Below are 19860 nucleotides of genomic sequence, written 5' to 3'. Positions count from 1 at the left end.
TCCCAATAGCTATAGAGGAGAGACAGACAGGCCAGCTGTTCACCTTACTCAAAAAGGGTGGTTATGTATCCATTCTTTTTATATTCTGCATATTGCTGTACTAATCTCAGAGTGATCATCTTTGATTAGATAATTCCACTTAAGCCTGTTATTTGGCAAGCTATAATCATTATTAAGTTCAATCCACACCACATTTATAGAATAATGGAATCTCAACCAGTGAAATCACTTTTTTTTAAAAGTTATAAAATAAACACTTACTGTTATTTCCTTGCAGCAGATACTATATTCACGACAGCTTGAAGTTACTGCCTGTTAAAAAGTCACAAAAACAAGAAGATGTTAATTTAAAATGCAATTCAACGTTTATTGTAACAGCTAATAAGAACCTTCTCATACCCATAAATAAGAAATATAACACCATAATGTCCACATTTTAGTTTCTTTTCATGAATCAAGAACCACAAGTGCAGGGCAAATGAAAATTATGTTTTAATACAGACATTGTCTTAGAAAGAGCTAAAATGTGTCACTTAGGGATCATGGAAAAAAATTAAGTTACTGTCCAAATAAAAACTTCAATAAAATTAAAAACAAACCTTAACCCTTTCAAGCAGCATTAGATAGAAAACAATGCCTTTAACTGTGTTGACAAACACATAATCTTATCAACTGTATTCACGAGGAAAACAAAACAAAACAAAAACAAAAACCACTCAGTCTAGGGCCAAAGCCTCAGCTGATATAAATGGGAGTAGAGCCACTGATTTATTGATACAAACTGCTGAGGAGCTACTCATCTCTTTAATCCACAAAAGTGGGACAGAAATTTTGTGAAAGCACGGATTTTAATATTCACGTTTCCAAGCCCGGCAAGTAAACATGAGAACAGATTTTCTCTTATTACTTCAGCTGTCCATTTTTGGCATGAAAGGGCTTGGGTGTGGGGAAAAAAAAAGATATTTCATAGCTTAAAAATTATATTTTATTTATTTATATTCTTTAAAAAATGCACAAGACTTTATGTTGGGAATGGGGAGAGTTTTCCCTCTATCCTTAGCCCCCAGATTACACACCCTTCTACCAGTTCTTCACTGACTAGGTTAAACAGTAGTGAGAAATACTTCTACTATTAGATATTTTCAAAATCAGACCATTAGGCCCCAATTCCACATAGCAGTTAAGCACATGGTTAATTTCAAGAACATGAGCTCTGCTGAAGACAATGGGACCTCTCCCATGCTTAAAGTTAGGTATGTGAAGTAGCATGCTAAATCCAGGCCTGAGTGCTTTCATGGATTGGGGGTTTAATCAAAATAAATGTTCTTCAAAAGTAAATTGTTTTAGTGGGCTAAAATAATCTTTAATTTGTAAATATGTATTTATATTATCTGTTTAGACCTTTGACACTTTTCCAATGAAAGTACTGTTCTAGGTCTCTTCATATTAGGGTGACCAGATGTGACAATTTTATTGGGACAGTCCCGATATTTCGGGCTTTTTTATATGGGCTCCTATTACCCCCCACACCTGTCCCGATTTTTCGCACTTGCTATCTGATCACCCTACTTCAAATAGAAGTTTCTAGTATCCTATTTAATGCCACTTAATTGTGAACACCAATTCTTACCAATATTTCATGCTTCATACACCACAAAAGTTTATGTTTAGGACAAAATCATAATAGTTAATAAAGGGGTTTTGGTAACAAGCAAGTTTTTTAACCTCTAAATAAGGTTTCAAAGATAATTAGAAGTATATACTATTGTTTTTTTAAACTAAAACTACAAATAGTAACTCTGATTTTAATTCTATCTTGTGTTAGAATGTGTTTCTATAGCATTGATATTTCATCTTAACAGCATCTAATAACTAAAGCTCCATAAGAAATTAGGACAAATTCTATTTATTTGTCCCTGATGCTGAAAAGACATTGACATGTGCTTAATTTTATGCACATGCAGTCCAACAACTTTATTGGGACTACTCAAACATATGAAGTTAAGTACATGCATAAATCTTTGAAGAATAAGCACCTTAGCTACACCTGTGCAAGCCAACTGACGTCAATGGGATGCTGAATGAGCAAAACGATCCTCACAAGGGGATCCCATTGCAGGAAACGGCACTAGTACAACCAAGAATAATTTGGCTCATTATCAGTGTAAACACATGGCCTCCTCCCTGGCACCCCCTCTCGGCAGCCATGCAAATTGTTTCACACCTCAGTTACCTTTTTGATTCCCCATAACATTATGCAAGCTTATCCTCTAGTCCAGTGCTTCTCAAAGCCAGTCCGCCACTTGTTCAGGGAAAGCCCCTGGCAGTCCAGGCCGGTTTGTGTACCTGACGCGTCCGCAGGTTCGGCCGATTGCGGCTCCCACTGGCCGCGGTTCGCCGCTCCAGGCCAATGGTTGTGGCAAAATCATAAGATCTTGCATGAGATCTTGTCATTTCAAGCCATTTATTTCTAATGATTAGGCGGTCTTCTGTTTTGAAGCATGCATATAATGTGTCCTAGATAACTATTAAAACTCGCATATACACTAGCAACTTTAATATTGAGTCATCAAGCTTTCAAAGTCAGGAAATTCCAATGGTGAAGATTTTTCCAACAATATTGATTTAGTCACATTAATAATGCATGAAAGTTTACATCAAAGTAAGTAGAAAATCCTATACAAGGTCTTTGAAAAGGTTACAGAAATCTTAATTTGTTGGTCTGTCATTTGAGTTCTTGACCTCACAACCATAAGTTAATATTAAATTAACATGTCTGCAGATTGTTTCCTTCAGGTTTTTAAGGAATTAAGGCAATATCAGGAATTTTTTTGGATTGCAGTAAATTCACATTTTGCAACAATTTGTGGAACTGTGCTAATCTCCTTAGCCCAGAGCTATTGGTAAGTAGCTTGTTGCTCTTACAAAATCCACCATCTCTTGTTGTGATTACATTAAGCTTCTTGAATTTAGCATATCCTTCTGTTTCCTTTATAGGATTTTAAAAGATCAGCTGATGAAAGGCATTTGCATATGCCTTCAAGTATAGACATACATCTATAACTGGTACTGATGTAATAATATTTTCTAGTGAGCATGTTCAGGCCTTAGTTTTCAAATGTTCACCACCTTCTAATTGAAAACAATTTGGTGATGTGTGACCTTAAATAAAATAAGTCTAGGTTTTTTATAAGTTTCATTTGTTTTCTATTTATCTATAAAGTATGTAGTGAGAAATATGCAATAGCAAAAATGTTCATTCATCAGGGAACACACAGGTCAATGAAAGATGGAAAAGGGATGGAATTAAGCTGCAACTTCATTAATTCAACACCGAACCTCTCATATATACCAGGCATTTAGCTAGGTACAGAGCAGGGATACAGGGCTCACACCATATAACCAGTAACTAAGGCTGAAATGGGTCTACCCCAACCCCCAGGACTCATCTCACTTGTGAATTCTTTCTCCCTCCCTTTTGTAAATACTAAGAAATATCTCAGTCTGCGAGGATTTCATGTCTCCCCTCCTCCTTACAGCAAGAAATCCACCAACCAGATCTTGGGTCTCATTTACCTGTAGGAACTGGTCCTTTAAGTCTTTATCTGCATTGAACACTGGCTGTAAGTTGAGACAAACATTCCTATCCACCCCCTGGCATTAAATTACATTTCTCAGTCCTTTAAACCTCAACCTCATGATGCTGGAAAGAAGCTGACAAACTCCCCAGAACCCTGCTAATTTGGCCCATTGGAAAAAATCCTTCCTAATTCTCCAAATAGGCAATTAGTCAGACCCACCACATCCTGAAAACATAGCTCAATATACTTTAACTATAAGGAGGAAGGGTGGCCCAGGAATGCTTGAGGAGTCTGTAAATTCAGGGAGAGCATGACAGCCTATCAGCTCCCTTAATCCCCTTCTGGCTGGCCAATGGCAGGCAGAGAAGCTTCTCCCCATTCCTGAGGTAGACCCCCCAAATGCACTTTGGGACACAAGGAGGAGCTTGACCCCAGATGGTTGAACTAATCTCCATCTCTTCCCTCCCCCAAGATGGGGAGGGGCATTAAAATCTGCATGATTACAAGATAGCTTATGCAAAGTTAAACTAAAATGTCAAGCTACACCTTTGGGCAGCCAGCAGTATGAAATAAGAATAAATACCATCCCACTACTCATTATGAATAACATCCCATTCAACAGAAGCTTTCATTTCCAACATACTTATATCCCAAAGTTATTATTTAGTTACTATTGTCCTTGACTTGACCCATACCCATACATTAAATATCAACAATTCCAACAAGTATTCCCAGTGCAGATTAAATATAATCAATACAACAGATACAGTGAATGATATGAACCAACTCTACCCATAAGGCCACTGGACAACTATGCAAGTTCCGGAACAGATAATAAGTACTACAGAACTTTCAATATATGCATAAGAATAAAAATCATGCTTAACCTCAACAATATTTACATTTTAATCATATTGATTTTGAACATTTATTTAGCTAATTGTAACTTTTCTCCTTCAATGCTCTTGGAATGATTAAGTCTGGGATGCTGAACTAGTAACCAAAACTTCCTATTTGTGGTTTCTACTATAAATTAAATGAAGGGTTGTTTTGTTGGTGAGGATACTTTTTTTCTTCCTTTAGAAATAAACAGTGTAAAACATTTGTCTGGAACTCTACTTCTTTAAAGGTTTCCAAAGAAACAGATTAAAAATATGTCAATAAATAAATAAATAAATAAAAAATACAAGTATATGCTATTTTTACATGAAACATTATAGATAAGTAGAAGTATTGTAGTACATTTTCACCCTTTCATTGTTCAGGCATTTAATTATGTAGAATAAGTTGTACAGAAAAAAGCAGAATACAAACAGTGTGCTCTTGTTCGACCTTTCAATTTCTGCATTTTCATAAATTATATTTGTGGTTTTTACATTACAGCTTGCAGAAATACTATATACACTAATACAGTGGGATACAATAAAGCCTCAAAATAAATAGATTCTGTATTTCCTCCATATGCTGAAGAGGACAAATTATAATTTTCCTATGTATTACTTAAAGTATAAGGTAAGAATTGCTGTCAGTGATCTGTCAAACACTGGCCATCTGTGGCAGAGTGTGTCATTTAGAATCAAGCTGTATGCTACTGTGATCTGAATGCTCTAATTTGCAACAGGGCATGTGTGTCTACTCTAATCCATGCTTTTAGATTACACTGTGCGGGATTTAGTGACATTAATAAAAATATATTTTGTTTTGGAAAGATACTGCTTGTGTCAATCACTTTATTGGAAGGTTATATCCATGTCCTTCAAGTGTTTCCTTGACTATACTGGAGACCCATACTTCAGGAAGGACAGATTCAGAGGATGATAGGCTGTTTATTTTAGGGGCACCACAAACCTATTTTTCAGGTTAACAGGAGAGCTTCTCCCATTGGCGTAGGTAGGCCACCTCCCTGAGAGGCAGTAGCTATGGCAACAGAAGAAGAGACATAGCACTGTCTACACTAGGGGGTTAGGTTGGTATAATTACGTCACTCAGTGGTGTGGACTTTCCACACCCTGAGAGCTCTAGTTATACAGACACAAATTTTATAGTGTAGAGCAGGGCTAGGAAGGACACAATATTGTATAACAAACTAGGTCAAATCCCTGCTTTAAGTCACAATTCAACTCAGGGTCTGTCTACACTACCCGCTGGATCAGCGGGCAGCGATCAATCCAGCGGAGATTGAATTATTGTGTCTAGAATAGACAATAAAATCGACCACTGAGTGTTCTCCCATTGACTCTGGTACTCCACCAGAATGAGGAGCGCAAGAGGAGTCGATGAGAGAGCATCAGCTGTTGACTTACCGCAGTAAGTAGATGTAAGTACGTCAACTTCAGCTATGCTATTCACGTAGCTGAAGTTGCGCATCTCAGATCGACCCCGCTCGGTAGTGTAGACAAGTCCTCTGGCTCTGTCGACACTACCGCGGTAAGTTGACCTATGCTATGCAGCTCCAGCTATGTGAATAACGTAGCTGGAGTAGATGTACCTTAGGTCAAGTTACCGCGGGGTCTACACCACAGGGGGTTGTTGGGAGAAAAATCTCCCATCGAATTACCTTTACCCCCTACGAGGAGAGTGAATACAAGGATTGATTGGAGAGCGATCTGCAGTCGATTTGGCGGGTTTTTACTAGACCCGCTACATCGACTGCCGGTGGATCGATCTCAGAGCGTGGATCCAAGCGGTAGTGTAGACCTGCCCTCTGTCTTAACCAGCATCTCCATAATAAGAGGCAGAAAGCTCAATCAAAGTGGACTCTACTCTTGCTTTCCTAGAGTTTGGTGCATAGCATTGCTCATCTCAATACCGTGTGTCAATATTAACTTACTATTTATTTCCATTTTTTAAAACTGTGCTATCCCAACAATACATTTGGTGAAGTACTCCTGACGTTTCAAGTGAAGTTAAATGTCATATGGTTTAATTAAACACACATTCAACAAAAGAGAAACATTATCTTTTTGCCCCATTAAGCCACACAATACATGGTATATAATATTCAAACCATGTAGCAGAGTGGTGTGTCCTCCCTCATAGATTGAAAGTAAAGGAGGGCCAGACATTATCTAGTGGGCAGAACCAGGGAACCCATTCCCACCATGATGAAAGCAGAGGGATGTGACAGGAACAGGAAGTATAAAAGCCCTGTAGCTCAGTTGTAGGGAAGTCACTGAGGAAGGCAGATGCTTTCACCCTGCTGACAACTGCCAGTACAGGGTTTACCATGGCGCCAGACTCAGGCTCCAAAGGGACCCCGGCCTGACCCGCTCTGCTTGTGCTATAGTAAGGCCTCCTCCACCCCCCTGCTGTCCCCTGCAGGGGCAGAAGCTTGGTCCTGCCGGCTTCGGGGCCTCCTACTGCAGGGCAGGCTCCGCCCACACCCATCGACAGCCAAGCTGCTCCCTCCCCCGCCTCTTACCCAAAGCGTGCCACATTCCCGCCCTCCCCCTCCCAGTGCTTCCCCTGCCACCGAACAGCTGTTTGCTGGCACGAGGGAGGGGGAGGAGCGGGGCTGCAGCATGCTCGGGGGAGGAAGCAAAGAGGCGGCGGGGGCAGGGCATAGAGGAAGGGGGTGGAATTGGGACAGGGCAGGGCAGGGCAGAGCAGACGCGGGGTGTCTGCACTCGCCCTCGGAGCATCCCCACAACCCCAGCCCACACCCCCAGCCCTGACTCCTGCACCCCATCATACACATCCACCTTGACTCCTGCACCCCCCACATCTCCACCCCCACCCTGAGCACCAAAACAGGAGCTCCTGCACCCCTCGCACTAAAAAGGAGTTGCCCCAGGTAAATGATCCACACCACAACCTCCTGCGCCAGCCCTGAGCACCCTCCCTCACCCTAACTCCTGGCCAGACCCTGTACCCCTAACCCCCAGCCTGTTCCTGCACCCCCAGCCATGACTCCTGCACTCCCTCACACACACCCTGCCTGCCCTGACTCCTACAGCCACCCTCCCACAACATAAGAACGGCCATACTGGGTCAGACCAAAGGTGCATCCAGCCCAGCATCCTGTCTACTGACAGTGGCCAATGCCAAGTGCCCAAGAGGGAGTGAACCTAACAGGTAATGATCAAGTAATCTCTCTCCTGCCATTCATCTCCTCCCTCTGACAAACAGAGGCTAGGGACACCATTCTTTACCCACCCTGGCTAATAGCCATTAATGGACTTAACCACCATGAATTTATCTAGTTCTCTTTTAAACTCTGTTATAATCCTAGCCTTCACAATCTCCTCAGGTAAGGAGTTCCACAGGTTGACTGTGCGCTGTGTGAAGAACTTCTTCCTTTTATTTGTTTTAAACCTGCTGCCCATTAATTTCATTTGGTGGCCGCTAGTTCTTATATTATTGGAATAAATAACTTTTCCTTATTCACTTTCTCCACACCATTCATGATTTTATATATCTCTATCATATCCTCCCTTAGGGTATGTCTACACTACGAAATTAGTTCGAATTTATAGAAGCCGGTTTTATAGAAATCGGTTGTATACAGCCGATTGTGTGTGTCCCCACATAAAATGCTCTAAGTGCTCTAGTCGGCGGACCGCGTCCACAGTACCGAGGCTAGCGTCGACTTCCGGAGCATTGCACTATGGGTAGCTATCCCACAGCTATCCCACAGTTCCCGCAGTCTCCGCCGCCCCTTGGGATTCTGGGTTGAGATCCCAATGCCCGGATGATGCAAAACAGTGTCGCGGGAGGTTCTGGGTACATGTCGTCAGGCCCCTCCCCCTCCGTCACAGCAACGGCAGACAATAGATTCGCGCCTTTTTACCTGGGTTACCTGTGCAGACAACATACCACGGCAAGCATGGAGCCCGCTCAGCTCAGCTGAGCTCACCGTCACCATATGTCCTCTGGGTGCCGGCAGACGTGGGACTGCATTGCTACACAGCAGCAGCTGCTAACTGCCTTTTGGCGGTAGACGGTGTAGCATGACTAATAGCCGTGGGGCTGGCAGCCGTAGGGCTGCATTGCACCAGCCCACTGCCCTTTGGTAGAAGATGGTACATTATGACTGGTAACCGTCTTCATCATACTGCAGTGGCTGTCAATCATGGGCACCTGGGCAGACATGCTACTGTCTCGATGATGATGGCTATCAGTTGTAGTATACTATTTTCTGCCAATTGCCCAGTATTGTCTGCTAAGCACCCAGAAGAGGCCGAGGGCGATCTGGGTGCTGGCAGACGTGGGGCTGGCAGACGTGGGGCTGCATTGCTACACAGCAGCAGCCCCTTGCCTTTTGGTAGAAGATGGTATATTATGACTGGTATCCGTCGTCATCGTACTTCAGAGGCTATCACTCATGCTGCACCGTCGGCTGCCACCTTAAGATGTAAAAAATAGATTTGTTCTGTATTCATTTGCTTCCCCTTCCTCCGTGAAATCAACGGCCTGCTAAGCCCAGGGTTTTCAGTTTAATCTTTGGGGGGACCATTCTGTGTGACAGTTCTTTGTGTTTCTCCCTGATGCACAGCCACCTTTCTTGATTTTAATTCCCTGTACCTGTACCTGTACGCAATGTCGTCACTCGGCCCTCCCGCCCTCCCTCCTTCTCCTGGTCCGTCAGATACTAGTTTCGCGCCTTTTTTCTGACCAGGCGCCATAGCTAGCACTGGGATCATGGAGCCCGCTCAGATCACCGCGGCAATTATGAGCACTATGAACACCACGCGCATTGTCCTGGAGTATATGCAGAGCCTGGACATGTCAAGGCGAAACCCGGACCAGCCGAGGAGGCGATTGCAGCGCAGCGAAGAGAGTGATGAGGAAATTGACATGGACATAGACCTCTCACAAGGCACAGGCCCCAGCAATGTGGAAATCATGGTGTCACTGGGCAGGTTCATGCCGTGGAACGCCGATTCTGGGCCCGGGAAACAAGCACAGACTGGTGGGACCGCATCGTGCTGCAGGTGTGGGACGATTCCCAGTGGCTGCAAAACTTTCGCATGCGTAAGGGCACTTTCATGGAACTTTGTGACTTGCTTTCCCCTGCCCTGAAACGCCAGGATACCAAGATGAGAGCAGCCCTCACAGTTGAGAAGTGAGTGGCGATAGCCCTGTGGAAGCTTGCAACGACAGACAGCTACCGGTCAGTCGGGAATCAATTTGGAGTGGGCAAATCTACGGTGGGGGCTGCTGTGATCCAAGTTGCCAGGGCAATGAAAGACCTGGTGATATCAAGGGTAGTGACTCTGGGCAACGTGCAGGCAATAGTGGATGGTTTTGCTGAAATGGGATTCCCAAACTGTGGCGGGGCCATAGACGGAACCCATATCCCTATCTTGGCACCGGAGCACCAAGCCACCGACTACATAAACCGCAAGGGGTACTTTTCAATGCTGCTGCAAGCCCTGGTGGATCACAAGGGACGTTTCACCAACATCAACGTGGGATGGCCGGGAAAGGTACATGATGTTCGCGTCTTCAGGAACTCTGGTCTGTTTCGAAAGCTGGAGGAAGGGACTTTCTTCCCGGACCAGAAAGTAACCATTGGGGATGTTGAAATGCCTATCGTGATCCTTGGGGACCCAGCCTACCCCTTAATGCCATGGCTCATGAAGCCGTACACAGGCAGCCTGGACAGTAGTCAGGACCTGTTCAACTACAGGCTGAGCAAGTGCCGAATGGTGGTGGAATGTGCATTTGGACGTTTAAAAGCGCGCTGGCGCAGCTTACTGACTCGCTCAGACCTCAGCGAAAAGAATATCCCCATTGTTATTGCTGCTTGCTGTGCGCTCCACAATCTCTGTGAGAGTAAGGGGGAGACATTTATGGCGGGGTGGGAGGTTGAGGCAACTCGCCTGGCCGCTGATTACGCGCAGCCAGACACCAGGGCAGTTAGAGGAGCACAGCAGGGCGCGGTGCGCATCAGAGAAGCTTTGAAAACGAGTTTTGTGACTGGCCAGGCTACTGTGTGAAACTTCTGTTTGTTTCTCCTTGATGAACCCTCCAACCCCTCCCCCCCAACCCGGTTCACTCTACTTCCCTGTAAACCAACCACCCCACCCCTCCCCAATTCGAGCACCGCTTGCAGAGGCAATAAAGTCATTGTTTTTTCACATTCATGCATTCTTTATTAATTCCTCACAGAAGTAGGGGGATAATTGCCAAGGTAGCCTGGGATGGGTTGGGGAGGAGGGATGGAAAAGGACACACTGCATTTTAAAACTTTAACTCTTATTGAAGGCCAGCCTTCTGATGCTTGGGCGATCATCTGGGGTGGAGTGACTGGGTGGCCGGAGGCCCCCCCACCGTGTTCTTGGGCATCTGGGTGAGGAGGCTATGGAACTTGGGGAGGAGGGCTGTTGGTTAAACAGGGGCTGTAGCGGCTGTCTCTGCTCCTACTGCCTTTCCTGCAGCTCAACCATACGCTCGAGCATATCAGTTTGATGCTCCAGCAGATGGAGCATTGACTCTTGCCGTCTGTCTGCAAGCTGACGCCACCTATCATCTTCAGCCCGCCACTTGCTCTTTTCATCCCGCCACTCAGCCCGCCACCTCTCCTCTCGTTCATATTGTGCTTTTCTCATGTCCGACATTGACTGCCTCCACGCATTCTGCTGTGCTCTATCAGCGTGGGAGGACATCTGCAGCTCCGTGAACATATTGTCCCGCGTCCTCCATTTTCTCTTTCTAATGTTCACTAGCCTCTGCGAAGGAGAAACATTTGCAGCTGGTGGAGGAGAAGGGAGAGGTGGTTAAAAAAGACATTTTAGAGAACAATGGGTACACTCTTTCATTACAAGGTCGCATTTTTCCTCTGCCTGCCGGTTTGGTATGAGAGATCACTCACGCAGTGCCCCAGGCAACATATTTCGGCTTGCAGGCAGCCATGGTAGGCCACAGTCTTTTGGCTTTGTTAACCTTCTTAACATGCGGGAAAGGTTTCAAACAGCAGCGCATTTCCCATATCAAGGATGAATTGGGTTGGCCATTTAAAATGGGTTTTCAATGTAAAAGGAGAGGCAGCGGTTTCCGGGTTAACATGCGGCACAAACCCAAGTAAACCTCCCCCCCCTCCCCCCACACACACCCCCGATTCTCTGGGATGATCACTTCACCCCTCCCCCCACCGCGTGGTTAACAGCGGGGAACATTTCTGTTCAGAAGAGCAGGAACGGGCACCTCTGAATGTCCCCTTAATAAAATCACCCCATTTCAACCAGGTGACCGTGAATGATATCACTCTCCTGAGGATAACAAAGAGAGATAAGGAATGGATATTGTCTGCATGCCAGCAAACACCGGGACCATACGCTGCCATGCTTTGTTATGCAATGATTCCAGACTACGTGCTACTGGCCTGGAGTACATGAAGGAGAGCTTTCTGGAGATGTCCCTGGAGGATTTCCGCTCCATCCCCATACACGTTAACAGACTTTTCCAGTAGATTTACTGGCCGCGATTGCCAGGGCAAATTAATCATTAAACACGCTTGCTTTTAAACCATGTGTAATGTTTACAAATATTTACAAAGGTACACTCACCAGAGGTCTCCTGTGTGCCCTGAGGGTCTTGGGTGAGTTCGGGGGTTACTGGTTCCAGGTCCAGGGTCACAAACATATCCTGGCTGTTGGGGAAACCGGTTTCTCCGCTTCCTTGCTGCTGTGAGCTACCTACAGTACCTCCATCCTCATCTTCCTCATTCCCCGAACTGTCTTCCCTGTGTGTTTCTCCATTGACGGAGTCATAGCACACGGTTGGGGTAGTGGTGGCTGCACCCCCTAGAATGGCATGCAGCTCCGCGTAGAAGCGGCAAGTTTGCGGCTCTGCCCCGGACCTTCCGTTTGCTTCTCTGGCTTTGTGGTAGGCTTGCCGTAGCTCCTTAATTTTCACGCGGCACTGCTGTGTGTCCCTGTTATGGCCTCGGTCCTTCATGGCCTTGGAGACCTTTTCTAATACTTTGCCATTCTTTTACTGCTACGGAGTTCAGCTAGCACGGATTCATCTCCCCATATGGCGAGCAGATCCCGTACCTCCCGTTCGGTCCATGCTGGAGCTCTTTTGCGATCCTGGGACTCCATCACGGTTACCTGTGCTGATGAGCTCTGCGTGGTCACCTGGGCTCTCCACGCTGAGCAAACAGGAAATGAAATTCAAACGTTCGCGGGTCTTTTCCTGTCTACCTGGTCAGTGCATCTGAGTTGAGAGTGCTGTCCAGAGCGGTCACAATGAAGCACTGTGGGATAGCTCCCGGAGGCCAATAACGTCGAATTCCGTCCACACTACCCCAATTCCGACCCGCAAAGGCCGATTTTATCGCTAATCCCCTCAAAGGTGGTGTAAAGAAACCGGTTTAAAGGACCCTTTAAGTCGAAAGAAAGGGCTTCGTCGTGTGGACGTGTCCAGGCTTAATTCGATTTAAAGCTGCTAAAGTCGACCTAAACCCGTAGTGTAGACCAGGCCTTAGTCTCTTCTTTTCCAAGCTGAAAAGTCCTAGCCTCTTTAATCTCCCCTCATATGGGATTCATTCCAAACCCCTAATCATTTTAGTTGCCCTTCTCCGAACCTTTTCTAATGCCAGTACATCTTTTTTGAGATGAGGAGACCACATCTGTACGCAGTATTTCCACCCCCACCTACACCTCTCACACCAAATGGGAGCTGCCCCAGGTAAGCGCTACACCCCCCATCCTTCTGCACCAACCCGGAGCCCCCTCCCTCACCCTAACTCCTGGCCAGATCCTGCACCCCAACCCCCAGCCTGCTCCTGCACCCTAACTCCCTCCCAGGCCCTGCACCCCCAGTCCTGAGTCCCCTCCTGCACCCTAAGTCCTGGCCAAACTCCACACCCCAACATTTTTTTTAATAAAGCACTCTTATCAAAAGTACTTTACAATAGTTAGCTACAGTACAAACTGTATTTGGAAAGATCATTAAGTGGTCCACTGAGGCCCATGGTGATTTTCAAGTGGTCTGTGGAAAAATAAGTTAGAATACAAGAACAATCAAGATACCTCACTTTATTTTCATTTACTTGCTACTACTTATAGGAGGAGGATGAAGAAAAAAAAAAAAGAATGAAAAACAGGGGTGGGGAGGAGATGAGAGAGAATGTTCTTTTTCTTGGCAGAGTCCCAAGAAGGGGCCCCAAAAATGAAGCTGCGCACAAGGCCCCACTAACTCTAAATCCGACACTGGGATTGACCCCTCCCCCACAGCTCCCCACACCGCAGCCAGGGGCTGACCCCCCACTCCCCGAGCTCCACATGCCGCTGCCAGGACAGGGGCTGACCCCTCCCTCACCTCAGCTCCCCGCACCACTGCCAGGAGCTGGGGCTAGCCCCTAACCCTCTCAAATGTCATTCTGGCTGGGGCTGACCCCCCCCCCCAAAGCCCTGCTGCCTTACACCATGCATCACCCCCCCACACACACATTCCTCCACACCCCACTAGGGGGGTGCACTGGACTTTTTTTGGTAAACTGGGTATTTGTTTATTTGCCAAGATCAGTTGGCAAGAGCAAAGGGGATAAATGCCCGTTTTTGTCAAAAAAAGTCAGGATGGCCGGGATAGAGCTCAAAAAGGGAACTGTCCTGGCCAAACGGGGACGTATGGTCACCCTATCTCCAGACAAGTGGGTCCTGAGGGAGTCCGGCCAGGGCGGGAGCAGACTCTGGCCTGGCTAATCGCACCATTCCCGAGAGGCCAGAGTGATTCCCTGCCCTGGCACTGGACCGGCCCCGGCCGTGCTGCCAGCTCAGCCTGGCAGATGCTGTCACCTTCCAGCAGGGATGGTGAGTGTGACCATGGGGCAGGGTGTGAGGGAGTGGGTCTCTGGAGGTGTGTGCGGGGGTCTGCTGGCCAGTGTGGGAGGTCTGAGTGTTGGGATGCTGGGGAGTGGGGGGGGAGGGGTGCTGTGTAGTTGTGGTGGTGGGCTGTGGGGAAGTGCATTGGGCAGTAGTGATGCAGCTGTGTGGGGGGTGCTGGACAGGGGTGGTGGTGTACAGGCCGCTGTGCATTTGTGGTGGTGGGGAGGGGGTCTGCTGGACATAGCAGTTCTGGGGGACGCCGGGCATAGGAAGTCGGGGGCTGTGTGGCATGGCATGGGCCCACCCCCGAGGGGAAGCAGCACGCTGGCAGCACAGGGCTGGCACAGGCCAGTGTGTGTCTGGCAACTGCCGTTTGTATATTGTGCCCTTGCACTGGGCTAGGTGGAGCTGGGCTGGCCCCACCATATTATGCCTCATTGCCCCTGGCTGGCCCCTTGCTCTGGGGACTGACCTCCCCACGCCCTGCTCCTTTGCCACCATGGGGGTCCACAAATACGTTTGGCGCCGGGCCCACAAAACATTAATCTGGCCCTGAGACTGCTCCTGCCCTGTGGACTCATCTGAACTACTTGAGCTACCAGACACGCCTGATGCTGAGGAGCGACTGGGATTACTACTTGCAGGGGAGATGGAGGACAACCCAGAGAGCTGGGTACACCCCAAGGGAAGGGTAGGAAGTGGCCCGGGGACAGCAGACTACAGTCCAGCTGGGTTGCTGCCTGAGTCCGGTTCAGTGTGTTGCGGCTGTATCCCCACTGACCCAGTGGCAGATAACTTTGCCACTGTTAGGGCCCTGGGCTGGGACACAGTGGATCTGGGTGGGCCTGTGCTCCCCTACTCCTGAAACCCTGGGGTGGCAGCCACCCCACCTTCAACCAGTGGGAATCTATCATCTGTCTGAGCCCCAGAGACCATGTTGGGTGCTTGCACCTTGCCGGAGGGCTGAAGCCCTAGACTGCTGGTACTGCACTCTGGATTATTCCCTGCTCTGTCTGGACTGAGGGCTGGAGCCCTAGACTGTGCTCAGTACCCTGCCCTGTCTGAGGGCCTGGGTTCCCAGACTTTACCCTGCCTGAGGGTTGGGCTTTAGACGGTTGGTGCCCTGCGCTATCTGAGGGCTTTGGGTCTCTGGACAGCTCGACCCCATTGAAGGGATTGAGCCCTGAGACTGCTAACGTCACAGACAAGGTCAGACAAAGTCAGCTCCCACACTGCTGTCCTGGGCAACACAGTATGGGAAGGAGGTGAGCAGCAAGGGGAAGCGGTGGACGTGATATATCTTGACTTTAGCAAAGCTTTTGATACAGTCTCCCCCAGTATTCTTGCCAGCAAGTTAAAGTATGGATTGGATGAATTGACTATAAGGTGTGAGGGGAGGGATAGCTCAATGGTTTGAGCATTGGCCTGTTAAACCCAGCATTGTGAGTTCAATCCTTGAGGGGGCCATTAAGGGATCTGGGGCAAAAATCAGTACTTGGTCCTGCTAGTGAAGGCAGGGGGCTGGACTTGATGACCCTTCAGGATACCTTCCAGTTCTATGAGATAAGTCTCTCTCTCTCTTTATATATATATATTATATATATATGGTGGATAGAAAGCTGGGGCTAGATTGTCGGGCTCAACAGGTAGCGATCAATTGCTTGATGTCTAGTTGGCAGATTGTATCAAGTGGAGTACCCCATGGGTCGGTCTTGTTCAACATATTTATTAATGATCTGGATTATGGGATAGATTGCACCCTCAGCAAGTTCACGGATGACCTAAGCAGGGGAGAAAAGTAGATAGGCTGGAGGATAGGGATAGGGTCCAGAGTGATATAGACAAATTGGAGGATTGGGCCAAAAGAAATCTAATGAGATTCAATAAGGACAAGTGCAGAGTCCTGCACTTAGGACGGAAGAATCCCAAGCACTGCTACAGGCTAGAGACAGACTGGCTAAGCAGCAGTTCTGCAGAAAAGGACCTGGGGATTACAGTGGATGAAAAGCTGGATATGAGTCAGCAGTGTGCCTTTGTGGCCAAGAAGGCTAACGGCATATTGGGCTGCATTAGCAGGAGCATGGCCAGCAGATTGAGGGCAGTGAGTATTCCCCTCTATTTGGCACTGGTGAGGCCACACCTGGAGTAGCGTGTCCCGTTTTGGGCCTCCCCACTACAGAAAGGATGTGGTCAAATTGGAGATAGTCCAGCGGAGGGCAACAAAAATAATCGGGGGCTGGGGCACATGACTTACGAGGAGAGGCTGAGGGAACTGGGCTTGTTTAGTCTGCAGAAGAGAAGAGTGAGGGGGTGGGGATTTGATAGCAGCCTTCAACTACCTGAAGGGGGGTTCCAAAGAGGATGGAGCTCCACTGTTCTCAGTGGTGGCAGATGACAGAAAAAGGAGCAATGGTCTCAAGTTGCAGTGGGGGAGGTCTACGTTGGCTATTAGGAAACACTATTTCACTAGGAAGGTGGTGAAGCACTGGAATGGGTTACCTAGGGAGGGGATGGAATCTCTATCCTTAGAGGTTTTTGAGGCCTGGCTTGACAAAGCCCCAGCTGGGATGATTTAGTTGGTGTTGGTCTTGCTTTGAGCAGATGGCTGGACTAGATGACCTCCTGAGGTCTCTTCCAATCCTTATCATCTATGATTTTATGATTCTATGAACTTCCCCCTTGTCTAAGATGGTTATTCCGGGGCACGACAGCCAAGAAGCATAGCCTTCCTGTGAGATTCACAGTGAGGGAGAGCCACACATGCCTACATGTTTACAAGCCAGCAGAACAGATCAGTTGCATACTGATTGATTATATAAAATATAGGTTTATTATTTAGCATCCAAAAGCAATCTTCCTGCCTATCAGAACATACAAACACCTGTCACAGCCTTAAAGGACTTATAGGGTGAGGCCCCAATACTGGAAATTGCTCTATATGGGAGGACCCCAGTTGTACCCCATTAAATCAATAGGGTTCCAAGAAAAGATCTGTCTGCATTTGGTAGTATCAGGTTTTAAGGTCATTGTCCTGTAATCACTTAAATATGTATGTAATTCCACTTGAATACTCTCATATGTAAAGATTTCCAGGATCAGGACCTGTATAGAGAAGAGAAAGGATTTGGGAAGGGAACTTTTTAAGCAAGCCATCCTCTATCACCTCTCTTCCCATTTGATCTAGTAGATAAGGAAAAAATACCTAAATGAAAATTGTTTATGTATGAGCAGTGAATATATGGGAAAAGCAGCAATAAAAGTCATAAGCAGCTTATTTGATTCAACTAAATAACCAGCCAGCATATTCATATGATTTTTTGGCCTCCCATGTCTACAACTTAATTTTGACTAACCTCCAACTAAGTAACATTGACCCATACCCTTCATCGGACAATGGTTTATGGAAAGCTAATTCAGGTTGGATCTCATTAGGATTGTGTCAGTTAAAGTTTGCAGATTGTTTTACATTTATTACTGCACATGAATTTAGCAAAGTTATATTTTTAAAAGGCTCAAATGAGTCATTGCAAACACAATTTTACAACTTATTGTTTCATCACTGCAGGATTTATTTATTTTTTTTAAATGCACTCCAGAAGAAAGTTGCCAGGTTGCCATATTTTGCGTGGTGGTAGTGAAGCAGGGATCAGGGGAAGGAAAATTAAATATCTACAGTTGCAATTAGCAACTGTAAAACATATTACTCAACTAGAAAAAGTTAATGGATCTGATCAGTTAGAAACTAAGGCTACATCTTATGGAAATCAATAGCTTAGATGAGTCCACGCACGGTAATGAAATATAAGGTTGCAGGCTGACAGATTAAATATGTAGCATTATTATATACTGTGCCCACTCCAGTCAAATTCAGTGTTTGCCTGTCTTTCACTGAGATCAAGAATATATGGAGGACTACTTTATTCACACAAATTATAGTTCTGATGACAGCATAGTCTGTATGGCTGTAATTGTCTCCTATCACATTTATTTGCTTGACTTGTAAATATCTGATGTGGGATCACTTTTGCTTATTTTACCTGGTTATTTTTTTTTATTTCAGAACGAAGATATGACTTATTCAGAGAAAATAAGCTATTATAATTTGACCTAGAAACAGAGACAAAAATAATGGAATTTTACAGAACTGGAGTAGTTTTAAAGTCCTATATATTATAGTAAGTTTCAATAACTGCATATTTTATTTGTCACATCTAGTTTGATTAACTTCAGTTGTCATTGTATTTTGTAATGTAATGACTCCAGTCCAATGAACTATAAGACCTCTGCAGAGATAATTAGGAACTCTAGGTAAAAGGAAAATGTGAAGTGCAAAACAGAATATAGTCAAGAAACTAGGCCTAGAATTAAAAGCTTACAGTAGAGTAGTAAAGATTTGATGGTTTACAACCACTACTGTTTGTCTTGTTCTCTGACTGTAACTAACTTCCTTCTCCCATGATCACATTACTAGAGGGTCAACATGATATTTTTGAAGAATATTTTAATATTTGGGGGGGGGGGAAGAGGACTCTTCAGATCTTAGCAACCCTCCTTGTGTAGGGGATCATGCATTGTTGCCTATAGTGAAATATATTTTTGAAGTGACAGTCCTCCAAATAAGCTGAGGGTAAGAGTGGATCTGGGACCACATGACTTCCAGCTCCTGCAAGGTTGTGTGTGTGTTATGCTGAATGTTAGCATCTTACATCTTGCCAGTAAGAAATAGTATCCCTTTTTTGCAAATATGACAAATGTTAATTGATCTGACCAAGGATGCAAAAGTCATAAGCAGAGTCAGGATTAATTCAGGATAAACTGGTGCCCTTCCCCTTGTCTCATACTTAGGTTACTAAACAATACTTCTTTGCATACAATGAAGGTGCAACTCTTTGCAACCAGAGTTTGAGTTATCGAAGTGCTACAATTTAATAAAAAAAATGGCAGGGCACTCAAAGCCTGGAATGGGCTCTTTTCATATGTATTTTGTAAGATATAAATACACTATACCCTCCGGAAAGGAGCCAGCACAGCTAAAAAGCTGGCTGTTGGCTAGAAGGCAAATATTTGCAATAGCCCTAATGCTTCTTCCCTAGACCCACATAAATCTGGGTGCTCTGAAGTCTCAAAAGGACCCAAAGCTGTGGGCTCATGGGTTCCACAAGTTCAAAATCAGTCCTGCCTTGTTGTGAGAGGCAGTGAATAGTCTTTGAGCTTTAGGAAACATCAGTGACCAACTTTAAGCCTTAGTGATTGGTTTATATCAGTTTATACTGTGAAGGGAGGAAGGACAAAGCTATAAACACTTTTTTGTTTCTTCCCTACCACCACTTTTTAAAAGAAAAAGGGCATTAAACTCCCAATTCAGGGAAGCCTGTGAGTTAGGATATATCCACACCACAGTGTAAGCCCAGGGTTTGAACTCAGGTTCAAGCTTACCCCCCTTCCATCTACACAAAAATGGTGCTGTTCTAGGTGGATGATCCAAGCCTGAGTTGAGCAGGGAC

General features: G+C 45.8%; 2 protein-coding genes across 4 annotated transcripts in view; both read right to left on the bottom strand.

The window, feature by feature from the left end:
- TENM3 (teneurin transmembrane protein 3) overlaps nucleotides 1–19860 on the bottom strand; it is a 2213160-nt gene that overhangs the window by 1626023 nt on the left and 567277 nt on the right. For all 3 annotated transcript variants that reach the window (XM_065596701.1, XM_065596700.1, XM_065596702.1), the window contains exon 4: nucleotides 262–312. The gene's annotated coding sequence lies outside the window, so the exon portion shown is untranslated. The remainder of the gene's footprint in view (nucleotides 1–261; nucleotides 313–19860) is intronic.
- On the bottom strand, nucleotides 10218–13008 carry LOC135983693 (uncharacterized). The gene is made up of 2 exons (XM_065596694.1): nucleotides 12092–13008; nucleotides 10218–11277 (listed from the first exon to the last, which is right to left on the bottom strand). Exons 1-2 carry the CDS (start codon nucleotides 12480–12482, stop codon nucleotides 10946–10948), a joined length of 723 nt encoding a protein of 240 aa, XP_065452766.1. The 5' UTR covers nucleotides 12483–13008; the 3' UTR covers nucleotides 10218–10945.

This window comes from Chrysemys picta, chromosome 5 (assembly GCF_011386835.1).
Source record: "Chrysemys picta bellii isolate R12L10 chromosome 5, ASM1138683v2, whole genome shotgun sequence".
Taxonomy (NCBI): domain Eukaryota; kingdom Metazoa; phylum Chordata; order Testudines; family Emydidae; genus Chrysemys; species Chrysemys picta.
The sequence above is the reverse complement of the archived record's forward strand: the minus strand, read 5'-3'. Positions and strand labels throughout refer to the sequence as shown.

Bases quoted from the DNA above. Each gene is read 5' to 3' on its own strand.
- LOC135983693 (XM_065596694.1), bottom strand. From the start codon at position 12,482: ATGAAGGACCGAGGCCATAACAGGGACACACAGCAGTGCCGCGTGAAA. The intron at 11,278-12,091 runs GTGAGTGTACCT...CTCCTCCACCAG, and splicing joins GGGCACACAGGAGACCTCTG to CTGCAAATGTTTCTCCTTCG.